Below are 18,310 nucleotides of genomic sequence, written 5' to 3'. Positions count from 1 at the left end.
AAAAAAAAAAAAAGAAAACACATGGCTAGATATAATTTAATTTCTTAGATTATAAATATATCTATATTATCTTGAATTTGAGAAATAATTTTTTTAATAACAATTTTTCCCCTGAATTTTGTTTAGCCAGAATATTGGTGAAAGTATTCTTTACCTGTGGGTGGAGAAAATAAGAGATGTTCTAATACAAAAATCTCAGATGACAGAACCAGGTAGGTTTGAAAAACGTTATCATTGCTCTTTTAATTTACAGTCATTAAATTTTCATGTATATATTCTCACTGAAACTTTTAATAAAGATCTATATCTTGTTATATGGTTTTATATAATAAAATATATTCTCTGAAAAGTTCTTTACTCGTGTAAATATGGTTATTCCTTTCAATAAGGTGCAGCCTCTTTGGTTTCAGATTACTGTAAGCTCTTACAGAGATAGAATTTTATGGTTAAAGAACTTTGCTCAAAAGCCTTTGCTTTCTATGGCAATATCAACCATGTAACATTCTTCATGCATTATTGATATGTTAGACATTAGCTTCAAATGAGTGTAATGTTTATAGAAAAAGAACTTTGGAAAACACACTGACCGATATTTAGGGTATAAAAAGTGACTTTGAAATTTGATTTTTAAATTGAGATAGAATTCATATACTATGATCATTAACCTTTTAAAATGTATATTCAGTGGTTTTTAGTAGATTCCAAAGTTGTGCAGCCATCACCACTATCTAATTTCAGAACATTTGAGAATTAATATTTTGCTTTATTATTATTCTTTCATTGAATCATAAGTGTATAACAGCATAGAAGTTTCTTATGTTTTCTGTTTACTTTGCTAGTCTTTGCTCCAGGTACTACAAAAGCCTTTTAGAAAGGAAAATTACTAAGCATGATTTTATTTCCAAATAGAGTTTTATTGTTATCACTGATAGAATTGTTTTTAGTTTGGGGAGAAGAAGAATTAAAGAACAACAATTCAATAGTCTGTTGACTAAGTTTTAGAAGGTTATTTACAGGAAACCAATTATTGAGGATTCCCGTAGCAAAATCAGTAAACATTTAAAGTTGATAGAAATATATATATTTTTGGAGCATTTTGCAGTTTTTCTATAGAAGCAAGTATTTTTACTGCTTCCATTAAAATCAGAGGGATAAATGGTCTGAAGATATTCTGATCATGGGACAGTATTTTTTGAAGTGTTTTCTTTGACTTTTTATGATTCATGTTCTGATTTTGTGGCATTTCAGGGTGTCTGAGAAGAGTGGTCTTAAAATTAGTTTGTGCCAATCCCCCATTCTAGGGTGGGATAATTGCAAAAGTATTATGTATACCAGTAGAAATTTAGAACTCCAAAACTTTAGAATCACTCTCCTCTTAGGAAGGTTTTTAAATTGTTGATTTTAATGTGGTATTTTCCTTTTCCCACCTATATCTGTAATTTAGTTTCACCACACTTCAGTTTTTTGAGTTACTGATTTAGGTTATATAATTTATAATTTTGAAAATTTTTCTTCAGAATTTTTTAATAAAAAATTTTCTAGACTTCATATTAAAATGGAAGTGATCAGGGTATGTCATGAGAATTTTCTTCTCCAGGGCACCCACTTGACAAGTAATTCATTTTTATTTTACTACTAATCTTTAGTATGTATTTATTCTTTATTTTATTTTTTCTACTATGGAAATATTAAATCTTGAAGTAGTTATTTACAGCTATTTATACTTGAAAAAATTCTGAAGTAGTTTCAGACTTACAGAAAAGTTGCAAAAATAGTAGAAATAGCTGCTTCCCTGAGTAGTGTCTTATGTAACCATAGTATAATTATTAAGAACAGAAAGCAAGCGATGGTAAATACAATATAACAATGTTTTCACTAGTGTTCCTTCTGCTGTTCTAGGATCTGGTCCAGGATTCTTTGTTGCATTTTTTTCTCCTTACTCCTCTATAAATAGTTCCCCATTCTTTCTTTGACTTTTATGACCTTTCATGACCTTGAGTTTGTCCATTGTTTTCTCATGATTGGAGTAAGACTAGGCATTTTGGCAAAAATATCACAGAAATGATATTGTGTCCTCCATAGTGTATGTACTATATCAAGGAGCTGATGATATCAGTATGCTTTATTATTGGTGATATTTACCTTGATCCCTTGGTTAAGGGGGTACCTGACTCCACTATAAAGTTACTGTATTAGTCAAGTTTTCCAGAGAAACAGACTAATAAAATGTTTGTGTCTTATGTATTTATGTATGTGTGTGGATGTATCTATATATTGGGTTGGTCAAAAAGTTTGTTTGGGGTTTCCATAAGATGTGATAGAAAAACCTGAATGAACATTTTGGCCAACTCAACATTTATAGAGAGAGGTGGGGGGAAGGAAAGGTTGGGGACAGAGGGAGAGGTTGATTGATTTTAAGGAATTGGCTCACAAAATTATAGAAGCTTGAAAGTCCAAAATCTGCAAGGTAGGCTGACAGCCTGGAGACCTAGAGAAGAAATGATATTGAAACTCAAGGCTGTGAAAGCTGCGTGTTGGCAGAATTCCCTCCTTGTCTTGGGAGGTCAGTCCTTTTTCTTTTAAGACCTTACCTGGATGAGTCTCGCTTGCATTGTGGAGGGCAGTCTGCTTTATGCTAAGTCTACTGATTTGAATGTGGTTTCCATCTAAAAAATACCTTTGCAGAAATATGTAAAATAGTGTTTGACCAAGTATCTGTGTACCATGGTCTATCTAGGTTGTCATATCAAATTATCACAGTTGATAAGTCTCTTGGGGGAGATACTTTGAGGCTGTGCTAATACCCTATTTGTCTTCAAACTGTCATCCCCCCGCCCCCTGGTTTTAGTATCTATTAGTGTATCTTCCCAACAATATTTATAAACAATATGGTGTTGTAACAATATGGTGATTCTCACTTCTTTCTTTCCTTCTTGGTATGATTAATTGTAATTATATTGTTAGAACAAGATGTCTCTTCTCCACATTTATTTGGTTATTTACATTAGAATGAACTTATTTTATTTAGTGAGCTAAAATTCCATACTGTCATTATTTTGTTGCTCAGATTGTTCCAGGTTTGGCCTTTCAGAGTGCTCGCAGGTAGGCTCCTGTGTTATTTTTATAAGCTCCCATCTTTTTCTGAACATCCCTTTACTCTCTACAATCACAAGATGTCCCAGCTCATCTTACATTTTCCTTGTCCCAACTCTGGAGACAACCGCTTGTGAACACTGGTTCCTTCTGTTGAAGACTGACGTTTAGAGATGAAGACTCAAAGCTTTTAAAGTGTCGTTTCTTATTGTCGTATGATCAGTCATAATGTCTCATATCCACATAGGCCCAGACGTAAAGAAGAAAACTGAAGAGGAAGATGTTGAATGTGAAGATGATCTTGTTTTAGCATGTCAACCAGAAAATCAAGTTAAAACTTTGGATTTTGATGTCAGTGAGAATCGAACAGGTATAGTGAATGTTACCAGTTTATTTTGAGGACAGTAGTGATGTGGCTTCCCTGGTAGGTCAACTGGTAAAGAATCCACCTGCAATGCAGGAGACCTCGGTTCGATTCCTGGGTTGGGAAGATATCCTGGAGAAAGGATAGGGAACCCACTCCAGTATCCTTGGGCTTCCCTGGTGGCCCAGGCGTAAAGAATCCACCTGGAATGTGGGAGACCTGGGTTCAATCCCTAGGTTGGGAAGATCGCCTGGAGGAGGGCATAGTAACGCACCCTTGTATTCTTACCTGGAGAATCCCCATGGACAGAGGAGCCTGGTATGCTTACAGTCCATGGGGTCACCAAGAGTCAGACACAGCTGAGTGACTCAGCACAGCACAGGGGGTAGCACTATGATTTGTTTTTGGAATGGTGTCAGTTCAGTTCAGTTCAGTTCAGTTCAGTTGCTCAGTCGTGTCTGACTGTTTGCGACCCCGTGAATCGCAGCACACCAGGCCTCCCTGTTCATCACCATCTCCCGGAGTTCACTCAGGCTCACGTCCATCGAGTCCGTGATGCCATCCAGCCATCTCACCCTCGGTCGTCCCCTTCTCCTCCTGCCCCCAGTCCTTTCCAGCATCAGAGTCTTTTCTAATGAGTCAACTCTTCGCGTGAGGTGGCCAAAGTACTGGAGTTTCAGCTTTATCATTCCTTCCAAAGAAATCCCAGGGTTGATCTCCTTCAGAATGGACTGGTTAGATCTCTTGAGAGATTTAGTAAACTGTCACATTTTAAGGAATTCTTATTTACAGAGAACTGGGTTATATTTTTCCTGCCTCTTGGTCATTTTGGTGTTTTCTAAGTCTATCAGAATAGTGAGGACAAAAATAGAAACTTAGTTTTTCTTTTCTCTTTTTTTTGCTGTTAGAGTTTTGAATTAGTGGTGGGAGAAATTGAAACTAAGAAAGCTATGTTAATGTTTTCAATTCATACTGTTTTTATATTTTTAAAATCTTAGATCTACTGATGGCTCAGAGTTAAATTTTAGTCTGTGCTAACAAATATAAGTACAGTAATTGAAGGTGCAACCACTGAATTAAAGCTAATGAAACGCCTTTGATTTTAGTTTTTGCTCAAATTTGTTCCATAATTGAGTAGTATTCAACTTATGAATAGGTTGCTGTGATAAATTAGCTCTTTGTTTCTATCAGAAAGTATGTTCCATTTTAGTATTTTAAAATTTTGAATGATATTGTCAGTTCCTCACCTGTCTTACAAAAACATGGTAGACCTGAGAGGATGTTCATTTTCTTTGAAGATAGGGAGTTTCCTCTGCTATCATATAGTACCTTTTAAATAGTGAATGAAAATTTAAAGTTCTTGCATAGTTTCTCAAAATTAGTGGAAGAGAGGACAAAGAAGTGAATGAGTAGGGGGAGAAGACCCAGGATACCTGCCCCTGCTTCACTCTGAGTAGCTCTCATTTTATTCATTTACATATTTATGGATTTGGCATAGGATTTCTTTAGAGAAAGAAGATTCACTATAAAAAGAGTGAAAATTAAAGTCATAATAAATCACATCCAGTTCATATTGACCTTAGTAGTGTACCAGTACAGTGGTCACAATCTTTTCAAAAAGACAACACAACTCGGGGGAAGGTCAAACATCCTCCATAAACCTGGCTTCTTATTCTATTCCTGTCATAAACCAGAGCAGGGATTTGAGGCAAGTTATTTGAAATGCTCCAGAAATATTTTTGTATGAATTAGTTGAAGTATTTTATCACTTGTAAGGTAAACTAACTTGTAGAAATAGAAAAAAATTAATTGTTCTTAAGCTTGTTTAAAGGGCAGAATAACTGGAAATCAGGTACTCAATGGCATACCAATATGGTGTACTGTTGATATATTTAATTCAGTCCTACGAAGTAGGAACGGTTTTATTAGCAGAAAACATATTACAGCTATACAAAGTAAAGTCATAGGTTTCCCAACCCAGAGGTCCATCAACAGTAAAATAAATAAATACTCTATTAGCCGATCTTTTTGGTCTCAGGACTCCTTTATACTCTTAAAAGTTAGATATTATGCCAACTTATACTGTGGAAACAGTCCAGTATTTGTATGCCAACCTGCCATTTTCACTGGGTGACCACTTAGCAGGTGAAAAGCATTTATAAGTCAAGTAGTTTTATCTTAATGTAGGATATACTGGGGGGACATTTTAAATTGTAATTTAACAGACAAACAGTATTGGTTATTTGAGTTGATTGGCCGTGTAATTTACATCTCTTTGCTAACTCCCTCCGCTATACCATTTGCCCGGTTTTCAGTATTTGTATGTAAGAATTTTAAAAAGTAACATAATTCTTTACATTTATAGAAATAGAAGAATTACCTCCGATTGATCATGGCATTCCTATTACAGACCGAAGAAGTACTTTTCAGGCACACTTGGCTCCAGTAGTTTGTCCCAAACAGGTAAATTTACTGTGTCCAGTTCACTTTGATGTTGTTTTATCAAAGTAATTCATGCAGATGGTTTTGCAATAAAATATTTGTTTTTGCTTTTAATTTTCATTCAAGACAAAAATTATTTCTGATTTTTCTACCCCCAAATTATTGGGAATCATGGAATATTTATTTCTGTCGATGACTGCTTTCAAAATTATATGCAGACTCTGATTAGGGCTTAACTAATGGATTTTCAAAGAAGAAAAACCCATTGTGGTGGCATAGAAAATTATGATGCTTACTAACTTGTTAAAAAATCATTGGTGAAAAAAAAAAATCATTTGTCGTATCACAGGGGAGTTCTATAAAACCTAGCCTGATTTGTTGTTACCCAGGTAGGGGGACAGTAGACAGACTGGTTGAGCTCAGTCTTTCCAGCCTGAATTCCTTTTCCTTTCAGCTTTCTGATTTTAGGTGACCTGATAACCACCAAAGGATATCATTAGGGAAACTTTTCAGTCAAAAATGGTATTCATAGGTCTTTGTCTTTCTCAATCTCTTCAGCAGAATTGTTTTCTTCTTCCTTGCTGCTATAATCTACCCTAAACTTTATGAATGTAAGAGACAATTTCAGTACACATATGAAGTTAAATTAACCAGAGAAGTCTTGGAGTAAGCATCGGTCTTCCCTTTGGTCTCTCCAAGTTCTTCTAAAGCCCTATATATAGGAATATAATTTTTTGCACCAGGTTGCCTTTTAATTCTCTGTTACTCTCTGGAAGAGGAAGTTCTTTTCTTCATTAATTTGTGGTTGGGATAAGAGCTTCTGGTGCAAACTTCTGAGATTTTCCCTCAGAAACCCTGTTTTGCCCTTGGCCATTACTTATACTCTTGTTGCCAGAATCCTTACACATTCTATTCTGAATCTCTTCATCCTGGATCCCTTTTCCATTTCTGATTATAGTCACTTAGACTTAAAGGATCATAATTTGTGAGAGCTGAAATAAATCTTAGAGGTCAGTGTCTACTTATTTTACTAATCAGGAATCTGAGTCTGAGAAACACAAGATAGCATCATTTCTGATCCAAGTTGGTGTCCCCGTCTCTAACTCAGTCTTCCTACCTCCAGTTTTATCCGTGTCCCTTGCCAACTACTTTTCTGGAAGATCTGACCACGTGTCACTCTTCCCCCGCATACTCAATAATCTTTGCTGATTTCCTTTGGCTGCAAGGAGAAATTCAAACATGTTATACAAGTCACTTTGTGCTATGACCCTGCTCTAATCATCTGATACATCTGTCATTACATTCATACTCTAAAGGCAGAGCTGCATAAAACTGTTGGTCACTTTCTGAACCTTTCTCTTTTATGTCCCTGTTAAGGTTGCCAGGATACCTACCTAAATTGGAATTTCAGATAAACATTATTGCATAGGTCATACTTATAATAAAAATATTGTGGTTTATCTGGAGTTCCATTTCAACTAAGTGAGAGTCACTCAATCATGTCTGACTCTTTGTGACCCCATGGACTATGTAGTCCATGGATTTCTCCAGGCCAAAATACTGGAGTGGGTAGCCTTTCCCTTCTTCAGGGGATCTTCCCAACCCAGGAATTGAACCCAGGTCTCCTGCATTGCAGGTGGATTCTTTACCAGCTGAGCCACAGGGAACCCCAAGGATACTGGAGTGGGAAGCCTATTCTTTCTCCAGCAGATCTTCCCAACCCAGGAATCAAACTTGGGTCTCCTGCATTGCAGGCAGATTCTTTACCAACTGAGCTATTAGGGAAGCCCAAAGTGAAAGTTGCTCAGTCATGTCTGCCTGTTTGTGACCCCATGGGCTGTACCGTCCATGGAATTCTCCAGGCCAGAATACTGGAGTGGGTAGCCTTTCCCTTCTCCAGGAGATCTTGCCAATCCAGGGATTGAATCCAGATCTTCTGCACTGCAGGCAGATTCTTTGCCAGCTGAGCCACAGGGGAAGCCCAGGAATACTGGAGTGGGTAGCCTATCCCTTCTCCAGCGGATCTTCCTGACCGAGGAATTGAACCAGGGTCTCCTGCATTGCAAGCAGATTCTTTACCAACTGAGCTATCAGGGAAGCCTCCAGTTAAACTTAAGCATTGTGTATTTCTTCCTACTAAATCTGGTTCATTTGTACATGCTCTTTCCTCTGAAGGAATGACTTCTTGCCCCACCCTACTCTTCAGTTTTGATGCAGAATTGTCACTTATCGTTCAAGTTCTGGCTCTTGTTACGTCCTCTCTGAACCTTATTTCTTCCAGGAAGAGTTTGGTTTCATAAGTTTTGAAACATACCATTACTCTGCACCTCTCACGCTGGTAAATTTTCAGAGCCATTTCTAGAAATTCTCATATTCTCACTTAACTTTCTCTCTACAGTATGGGGAAAATTTCTTATATGCAAGTATCTTGGACATGGTTACTGCTCAGATATTTGTTGAAAACTGGTGCTCAAAAATTCTAGAACTGTTTTTTTGTACCAATTGGAGTAATTCAGTTTTTGCCCCTAAAAATGAGGAGAAAACTTTGGAAATGGCTTTTTCAAAATGTAGTTGATTCTTTAAATAACTGTTAATTTCAGTTCAACAGTATGTATATCAATATGCTTTAAGATTTTTTTTAGCATTTACAGAGAAAATAAAAAATATATATCAGTTTATTTATATTGTTGCTGCTTTTAAGGTGAAAATGGTTCTTGCCAAATTGTATGAGAATAAGAAAATTGCTAGTGCCACCCACAACATCTATGCGTACCGGTAAGTGATCATCACTACTTTAGGAATGTGCAGTTTGTCAAAAAAAAAAAAGGAGGGGGAAACAGATGCATGATTCAAAACAAACACCCAATTATGTGTTTTCTTTTTTCCATTGTAAAAGTAATATTCATGTGTAAAATATTTGGAAATGGCAGAAAAAAAAGGAAAAGGTTAACCATTCTCTGCCATTCAGTGTAACTGATATTGTGAAATGTTTTCTATCTTTTCTATGCAAAGTTTATTTTTTAATGCTTCATTCTAGTATCCAGGTTTTTCCTTAATATAACAAAAGCATTTTTCCATGTTGTTATATTGCTTTCTAAACATTATTTTAATGGCTTTGTAATACTTGTTTGAGATTCCACACCACAATTTATTTAACCATTTCCTTTTTGTTTCTCATTTTTTAAAACTATTATAAAGAATAGTCCTGTGAACATCTTTGTATACTTTTTAGATTATTTCCTTAGGATAGGTTCTGATTATTTCATATTCTTTTTTGAAATGAAACAGAAGTATAGTTAAAAAGGAAAAAATGAATAGATTCCTAGAAGTAGAATTATCAAAAAATGTGAACATTTTTGAAATTCTTAATCCATATTACCAAATTTTTTCTGAAGTTTTTTTTAAACCAATTTATGCTCCTATTAGCAGTGAATTTGGAGTGCTTCTTTCACTACACGTCTTTGAATATGAAAGTTTTATACAAATCTCTGCAAAATTTGTTGTAAAGAGATGAAGGGTGTATTTTTTTAAATATTCAAATTTATACAGACTTAACATAGTTTAGGACTAAAATAGATCAGAATATAGACATAGGAATTTGGTATAAACTTAAAATGTGATTGAGACTATCTGTAAAATCTAGGCTATCTAAAATTCAGAAAACTCAAAAAAAATTATCACTTTTGATTGGTGTATTTTTAATATTACTTAGTCACATCCCATTAAATGCCAAATCTTCCAAAAACCTATTTGTTACATAATTCCCTACTTATTAGAGTATCAGGGTATAGAATTTTGGTGTTTTAGTGAGCTAGGGTCATCAGTAAAAAGGAGAGATTAGATTGTGGTTGCTCTCAGTGGTTAGAATGTACTGTAAAATTGTTAATAGGTACCATTTATTTAGTTCACATCTTTATTGAGTGCCCACTCTGTGCACTCAATTTACATGCATTAATTCTAATTATTTAAGTGATTGTGCCCCTGTAAAAAGGTGAACTTTTTCAAGATCACATCGTCGTTAAGTGATAGATCTGAATTTGAGAATTTAATGTTATTTATCTCTATCTTATTCCTGTCAATACACGGCTATGTGGCTGCCCCTTCAACAGTCACTGGACATGATATTGATTTTACGTTATCTGAAAGTGAAAGAGGAGAGTGAAAAAGTTGGCTTAATACTCAACATTCAGAAAATGAAGATCATGGCATCTGGTCCCATCACTTCATGGGAAGTAGATGGGGAAACAGTGGCAGACTTTATTTCTTTGGGCTCCAAAATCACTGCAGATGGTGATTGCAGCCATGAAATTAAAAGACGCTTACTCTTTGGAAGGAAAGTTATGACCAACCTAGATAGTATATTCAAAAGCAGAGACATTACTTTGCCAACAAAAGTCCGTCTAGTCAAGGCTATGGTTTTTTCAGTGGTCACGTATGGATGTGAGAGTTGGACTGTGAAGAAGGCTGAGTGCCGAAGAATTGATGCTTTTGAACTGTGGTGTTGGAGAAGACTCTTGAGAGTCCCTTGGACTGCAAGGAGATCCAGCCAGTCCATTCTAAAGGAGATCAGCCCTGGGTGTTCTTTTGGAAGGACTGATGCTGAAGCTGAAACTCCAATACTTTAGCCACCTCATGCGAAGAGTTGACTTATTGGAAAAGACTCTGATGCTGGGAGGGATTAGGGGCAGGAGGAGAAGGGGACGACAGAGGATGAGATGGCTGGATGGCATCACTGACTTGATGGACATGAGTTTGAGTAAACTCCAGGAGATGGTGATGGACAGGGAGGGCTGGCTTGCTGCGATTCATGAGGTCTCAAAGAGTGGGACACGACTAGATGACTGAACTGAACTGAAAATAAATAATGTGCCAGATACTGTATTTCAAGCCCCAGGTTTAAGTACTTGAGTATTTTTGCATATTGATGGTGATCAACTATCACTTCTCACAGATGTCAGCTGACTGCATGTAACAGCTCCTCCAAATCACCCCCTTATATAATTGATATTTGGAAATGAAGGAACTTAGCTTGTCAGAATTGTGTGTCAGAGAAGACTAAAAAGGCACAAAGTGGAGGCTTAAAGGACTCCACTGGGAGTTAAAGAAATAACTTGTATGTGGTCCATGGACTTTGTGTTCTGTGTTTTGAATGCTTAGGGTCCTTTTAAGGTTACTTCCTGGTTCTGGGGCTGTGTCCCTGCTTTGGAGTTATGGGGCACTCTTCAGGCCATTGGTCCACACAGGTATTGGATGCTGCATCTTTGTCTTCCTGGCATGTGAGGAAAGGGGTAGTGAAAGTGTCCATGATACTTCTTTTTTTAAAAAAACAAAAACCTAACAGTACTGATTTATATAATTAAATTTCTTTTGTTCCTTAAAGTCAATCCCTGACTCCTTTTTACCTTAAATTTGCCATACAGAATTTTGGTTAATAGTACTAACTCTCTCTTCTTGAAACCAGGCCAACTCTAAATAATAGTAGAGCTTGGTTCAGTGTGTGTGTGTATGCATGCATGCGTGCTCAGTGGCTTCAGTCTTAGCCGACACTTGGTGGCCCCATGGACTGTAGCCTGCCAGGCTCCTCTTTCCATGGAATTTTCCAGGCAAGAACCCTGGAGTGGGTTGCCATTTCTTCCTCCAGGGGATCTTCTCAACCCAGGGATCGAACTGGGCAGTAAATATTTACTGAGTAAATGAATGGATAAATGGATTGGTGGATGGATAGATGGATTGGTGGATGGAAAGACGGATGAATGAATGAATGAATATGATTGGTATAATAAAACTAATAAAGTTGACTTAGGTGTATAGATAAGGTAGTATTTGGCTTTTTATCACAATAGCTGGAAAGATATCTTTGCTATATTTGCCTAGTCCTAGATAGAATATTACTATTTGTAGGGGCCCAAAAAATCCACTAGATGGCATATCTTAACTGGCACTGTTTTCTTTTTATACCTCTTACTTAGCTTCCAAGCTTGTTGAACTACAGTGTAGCCCTATTTATTATTCCAGATGCTAACTTTCTAGATAATTTAAATGGGTAAAAACCCTGTGATTTATTTCTGATACTGATAACTATCCAGGGGGAAATTCTGGAGAAAAATAAATCTTATAATCCTTATAGTGGGGAAGATAAATGCTTCGTGGCTAGAATAAAGACTTTAGAAAAGTATAAAATATTGATTTAGGTTGGTTTTATCACCTCCATCTTTTTAATGTACTTTTTTTCTCCTTCACTAGAGCTTAGGCTCTTTGAGGACAGTGTACCAGCTGTTTCCTTTATACCATTTGTTAGTGCCTCTTATGTGTAATGTTCAGACAGCTGACTCTCAGTAAACGTTTTTTAGTGACTACTCTATCTAATCTCAGCTTCAAGATTAAATGAAGCAGAGAGTGTCATATGTGTAAGCTCACTTTCTGAAATTGTAGCATTTCTGATTCAAAGGAAGTACCCTTGATTTTAGCTTTCCAGAATATAAAAAGGGAAGCATATTGGATAGTAAATCATCAGTGAAAATAAAACCAATGTATATCAAGAAAGATTTTTTAAATAAATATGCTAATTTTGGAAGTAAATTGATGGCAACAAGTATGAGGGGGTATAACATTTATTTCAGTATTTCAAGGTTTCAAAGTGTAACACTGTGATATGGATTTCTAGAATATACTGTGAGGATAAGCAGACCTTCTTACAGGACTGTGAGGATGACGGGGAAACAGCAGCTGGTGGGCGTCTTCTCCATCTCATGGAGGTAAGTGTGAGTTAAACCCTTTCAGTCCTGTTCTGTGAGCCATAAAATTTCTCAGCCAAACAGAGCTCCATTTAGGAATAAGTCAATCAGTTATATGATATATAATGAGCCATATTTGGTTTTATTAGGAGATAATTTTTAAACATTGATTGAGAGATAACTTTAACCACTGGATATGGGGCAGAAAGCAAAAGGTTAATAACTTGTGCTGTGCTTTCAAGCTCTTCCAGTGATAGACAATAGAAGATTATCTTCAGCTCTGGAAAAAGTTATCCTTTTTTCTTCATGACAGTTTCCTCTTCTCTGTTTTCTCTGTTCTGTCTTTGTAAAACTCATGTTGGTTGGATATTGGACTTCTGGGTAGATCCAGAATGTTTCTTTTTTTTTATTAAGTTGTTCATTTCATTGCTTTATGTTCTGAGACATTTTCTTGACTGCCTTCCAAAATATCTGTTGAATAAAAATTTTTTTTTTTTAGCAACCATATTTAATTTTCAGGAGTTCTTTCTTGTTGTCTATTTTCCCCTTTTCATAGTGTGCTTGCTGTTCTGCTTTTATGAATGCAAGTGTCTTCTGCAGTTTTCCTGAGTATAATAATTAGGGTTTTTTTCAGATGTTTTCTTCCTTAAATTTCTCCTTGTCCATTTTAGTTTGTTTATCTTGCCCTTTCTCTTTCATGCTGCTGGATTTTCTTCCATCTATCTGGTGACCATTGATTGTTCGTTAATTTTAAGAATGGGTTGGTTTTTTTCCCTAAGGTAGCTGCTGTAGTTTCTTCTGCCACTGTATGTAGAGGTTTGTTTTCTAACCAGGCCCTTCCCTTGATAGGAACTTAGTGGGTGTCAGGCCTGTAGACCGGTGGGCATCATGTTAAGGGCAACATTTAACAAATGTCAAACTGTGGAAGACCTTACTGGTAGGCACCAGAGATTACTCATACAGCCTCAGTTCTGTCTAGCGGTTTGTTCAAAAGCAGGTTTTGTGCTGCTGTTTGACGTAAGAGTAGAAACCTGCCTAAGCTCAGCTATTCTGGTTGAAGTTACCAAGAACCGTAACCTACTGTATGACCTCCCCTTCACTCTGACTGGTGGCCTCCAGGTTTAGAATTTGAGGACATTGTGGAGCACAGTGATTGTTTTCCAAATTCCCTTCTCATTCTAACATCTGTCCCCTCAGTTGTTACTAACCTCACTCTACTCACTCATGGTTATGCCATTAAAGTCGGGGGGAAATTTTATGTGCAATTTTATATGTGTGTATATATATTTTTTCATTTTTCTTTAAAACTCACATTTGTACTTGTCCATATCTGTACATAATTATGCTTCTGAACATAACAGATTTTGAATGTGAGAGATGTCATGGTGGTGGTATCACGCTGGTATGGAGGGGTTCTGCTAGGACCAGATCGCTTCAAACATATCAACAACTGTGCCAGAAACATTCTAGTGGAGAAGAACTACACAAATTCACCGGTAAGTGGTTACTGATACTATGTCTAAAGAGTGTCTCACTACTGCTTGTGAGATTACAAGAAAAACATGAAAAAGAAAATTAAGAGTGAATTAGAATGAGTGACGTACATTAGAAGAACCTTTAAACTAGGAAACTAGAGGCTTAGGTTTTGGTCAGAACAGTGTGAGTGACTAGTTGTGTGATCTTGGGCAGATTGGTTCATCTCTTCAGACCTTAATTTCATAGATTCATGGGGTTTTATAAAAACCTTAAGACCAGTCAGTTTCCACTCCCTAAAGTTGAGGCCTGTAGAAGTTGCAGCTAATGCTACAATGAACTGGATGGTCTTTAAACATCCATAAAATTCTAATATTCTCTGTTAGTGTCAAAGTATATCCCCTTTTCCCTGGCATGCCTTTAGATGCCTTCTTCTTTTATATTTTGAGATTTTTGTCTCATATTTCAGATATGTTCATATCTAATTCATTTAAATTTTGCTGCCTTACTTTGGAAAATGAACAATAGATTAAAAAACATTAAGGGGAATTCCCTAGGGTCCTGTGGTTAGGACTGTAGGCTTCCACTGCAGGGACATGGGTTCAGTCCCTCAAGCTCTGCAGCATGGCCAAAATATATATATTCACAGAAAATAATAAAATTCTCCAGGCAAGAATACTGGAGTGGGTTAAGCCATTCCCTCTCTAGGTGATCGTCCTGACCTAGGGTCTCTTGCACTGCAGGCAAATTCTTTACTGTCTGAGCCCCAGGGAAGTCCAATAAAAATAAACTTATAAATAAAATTGATACTACTTAAATATAAATTTGTTAGATAACTGAGATAAATGTTTTCTTTGATTACCCTTGACTGTTTTGGAAATATTAAAATAGAGTGTGATAAGTGAAAGAGCCCTGTAAAACGGAAAGATGATACATATGGAAGTAATTACACTTTCACTATTCTGCATATTCTGTATGACTAGATTTAAGATTCCTAAGTGTAGGAAGATACTACATTAATTTACATCTTTTTCAGGAGGAATCATCTAAGGCTTTGGGAAAGAACAAAAAAGTAAGAAAAGACAAGAAAAGGAGTGAACATTAACATTCGAAACTATATGAAAGGTTAATTTGCCTATAATTATATACAATTTCCATGGTCATCCAAGAATATATTGTGCAGAGAGAGAACCCTGGACTGTGTAAGTCAGCCAATTCATTGTGAACACCAGCATATCTTTTGTTCTTTGGTTACATCATCTGCCAAAATAGAGAACTTGTGATATTTTCATGTGTGTTTCAGGCTGATTCAGAAGGATTAATTTGAAGTTAATCACCATTGCATCTAATTTTAGAAAGGTAACAGTTACCCAGGGCAGTACCTGAGTTAATTGTCCATTTTATTACATGTCAAGTGCCTTTGTTAGGTGGGGAAGAAGTGTCTCTAGAGGGACATAAATACCTGATTTCTTGTCATTGGGATTCTCATTTTGTTAAGTGAGCATTACCTTTTACTGCTCTTTATGGTTTATTGGAGTAGGAGCTCATTGAAGATGATCTTCAAGAGTTTCTTCTTGTGGTTTTAATTCATAAGTCTGTCACCTTTCATTTTATAGTGTTCATCATGGAGTAATGGATTAAGTGAAAATCCAGGCGTATACACCTGCAGTTAATGTGCTGAAGTGATAATTCATCTAACAGATTTGTTAGTATAAGTGTTATGCCTCAATTTTCTGTTGCAAATTGGTATTTGTGAATTTTAAAAGTGATTTTCTAGTCTCTACTTTTTTGTTTAATTCTAGTACTGTTAAGCAATAAATATGGTGTGCCAGTAGTCTCCTCCAACCGCTGAAATGTATTGGTGTAATAGTCTGGTTTCTTTGAACAACCTGGAAGTACTTTTCTTGTGATCTTCATTGAGGAATTAGAACTGTGCTGCCACTGTGATAGGTTAATGGGACATTTATGGAGTGGGATAGAGGCGGCAGAACGCTGCTGGTGCAGAGTGACGGTGTGCTGTGGAGTTCCGTAAATGTGGTGCGCTTTTCCTATTCATACTCCAGCTATCTTTCTCAGCTCCATGATTTCTGGAGAGAAAGAATGAATCTTTGATGGGAAAAACAGAAAATCCCTCTTTTTTCCCCCCATTCTTATAAAATCTTCCTTTCATCAGTTTTTTGTAAAAGTTGCTTTTTTCATTTGCAAGTTGTGCAATTTGCCACTAGGCATTTAGAAAATAAATTTATCTGTGAGGTATTATAAGTCATTAACTATTCCCTTTCAGATAATAGTTAAACGCAACTATTAAAAATGATTAATTAGTCACATATTTGCCTGAAATTCTTTCGAAGAGAGGGAACAGAAATAAGGAAGCAGTTTGGAATGGTGCTGGAGCATGGAAAACATCAAAGAAAAGTGGACACATTGTTTTTTTTTTTTCCTATTCTCTAATGTTTTAGGAGATACAACATCTTGACTTGGTATTTTTAATTAGAATTTAGTAAACTGCTTTAGTCTGGAATGAATTCTGAGAGGTAAAATCTAAATTACATTTGTTGTCAGTGTGTTTAATTGTTGTAACCCATATTTATTTAAAACATTTACTTCAAATTCCATGAAAAAGTATGTTTTATGTACTAACTGTTAAAGAACTTAAAGGCTATTAATTGACATTAAAATGATTTCCGTTTTGGCATGTCAAAACCTGTCAAAGAAGATAAAAAACAGTAAGAACTGGTGCTACGGAAAAATGTGAGTTAATTTTTCTGCAACACCAAATTTGAATTTCTTTCTAGCTGTTTTATCTAACATGTATTTAGGTCTTTATGCTGCTGCTGCTAAGTCACTTCAGTCGTGTCCGACTCTGTGCGACCCCATAGATGGCAGCCCACCAGGCTGCCCCATCCCTGGGATTCATCTTTATAGAAAACCTTTTAATCTCTGGTCCCATTTTCCCTTACTAAAAAAAGCAACAACAACAACTTATTTTTGCTTCTTTTATTAACCACATTTTCCAGACTAAAAAAACCCTAATATCCTTTGCCCAAAGTCAGCTAGTAAAAAAGAGAGATCCAGAAGTCTCCAGTTATGGAACCTGAGTTATTTCACACTCTTCATTATGGACCCCTAACTAGTTATAGTATCCTTTTGTCTATTTAAAATTTCTCTTTATTAGAAGGTTTTCAAATTCTCCAAATAATAATTCTCTATAGCCAGATCTATGCTGTGGCGTATTTTATAGTATATTGTGTTAGTTAAAAATATTCTCCATATGCCAGTATGAAAGAGCAAGTAGCATCTACTTTTTAAATGGCAATAACAATATGATTTAGAGGTATATATCATGGTACAGAACCTATTTGAAGAGAAATTGTATCAAATTGATCACAACCAAGAAAGAATAGCATGAAGCAGATACTGTTTGGAAGGCAGGTAAAATTTATTGTGAAAATTGTATAGCCACTTGTAATTCCACTGTCTAGAGATAACGTTATTAACATTTGGTATGCTTCTATTTTTTTTCCTATGCATGATTTTGTATATATGGCTATTTTTCTTTCCATAAAAATGGTATTAAACTGTATATACTGTTTTGTATCTTGCATATTTCATATAGAGGTATATTGTTAACATTTTCCCATGTCAATAAATATTCTTCTATGGCTTAATTTCTTATGGCTTTGTCATAGTCTCTATTCTGGGTATATCAAAATTTACTCACCATTTAGTATAAACTAGTTTCCAATATTTAAGTTTTTTTTCCAGTTTCTCACTATTATAAACTATTAAGAGTTGTGTGCCAGAGATGGGGATGAAGACCAGATACATATTTCTAACTATAAATACAATACCACAACATGTAAAAACCATTCTTAACTCAGGAGACAAACTATGGTTTGTGATCCATACTTTGCCAACCCTTCGTGTAGACCAAGTAGAAAGAGAAACAGGCAGGTCAAAAGTATAATGCTAACAGATAGGATTTGGGTCTCTGGACCTAGAAAAAAGTTTGTTTGTTTTTTTTAGTTAGCCCAGATTTTCAGCTATATACTGTTTAGGGGCATGATAAAGTTAATTCATAGTATCAGGATGCACAAAAGGGAGGCTGCCCCAGAGGCCTGTCCCATGTCACAAACCTAAAACCTAAGTCAGCCTGGACTGTCCAGAAAACCTAACACTAATCACAATGCTCCAGCTCAGTTTA

General features: G+C 36.0%; 1 protein-coding gene across 4 annotated transcripts in view; it reads left to right on the top strand.

Moving 5' to 3' along the window:
- Positions 1-17,774, top strand: part of IMPACT (impact RWD domain protein) — a 28,378-nt gene extending 10,604 nt beyond the window's left edge. Inside the window, exons 5-11 of one of the 4 annotated variants that reach the window (XM_060405215.1) lie at positions 127-212; positions 3,341-3,463; positions 5,823-5,920; positions 8,601-8,674; positions 12,564-12,654; positions 13,995-14,129; positions 15,723-17,774. In XM_060405215.1, coding sequence (XP_060261198.1) covers positions 127-212; positions 3,341-3,463; positions 5,823-5,920; positions 8,601-8,674; positions 12,564-12,654; positions 13,995-14,129; positions 15,723-15,779 — 664 coding nt within the window. In that variant the 3' untranslated portion in view covers positions 15,780-17,774. Of the gene's footprint in view, positions 1-126; positions 213-3,340; positions 3,464-5,822; positions 5,921-8,573; positions 8,675-12,563; positions 12,655-13,994; positions 14,130-15,142 lie in introns of all 4 variants that reach the window. The other 3 variants (XM_012103462.4, XM_060405214.1, XM_060405213.1) reach the window with 3 other exon arrangements.
- Positions 17,775-18,310: the final 536 nt, after the last annotated feature.

The sequence above is a fragment of the Ovis aries genome, chromosome 23 (genome assembly GCF_016772045.2).
Source record: "Ovis aries strain OAR_USU_Benz2616 breed Rambouillet chromosome 23, ARS-UI_Ramb_v3.0, whole genome shotgun sequence".
Lineage (NCBI taxonomy): Eukaryota > Metazoa > Chordata > Mammalia > Artiodactyla > Bovidae > Ovis > Ovis aries.
The sequence above is the reverse complement of the archived record's forward strand: the minus strand, read 5'-3'. Positions and strand labels throughout refer to the sequence as shown.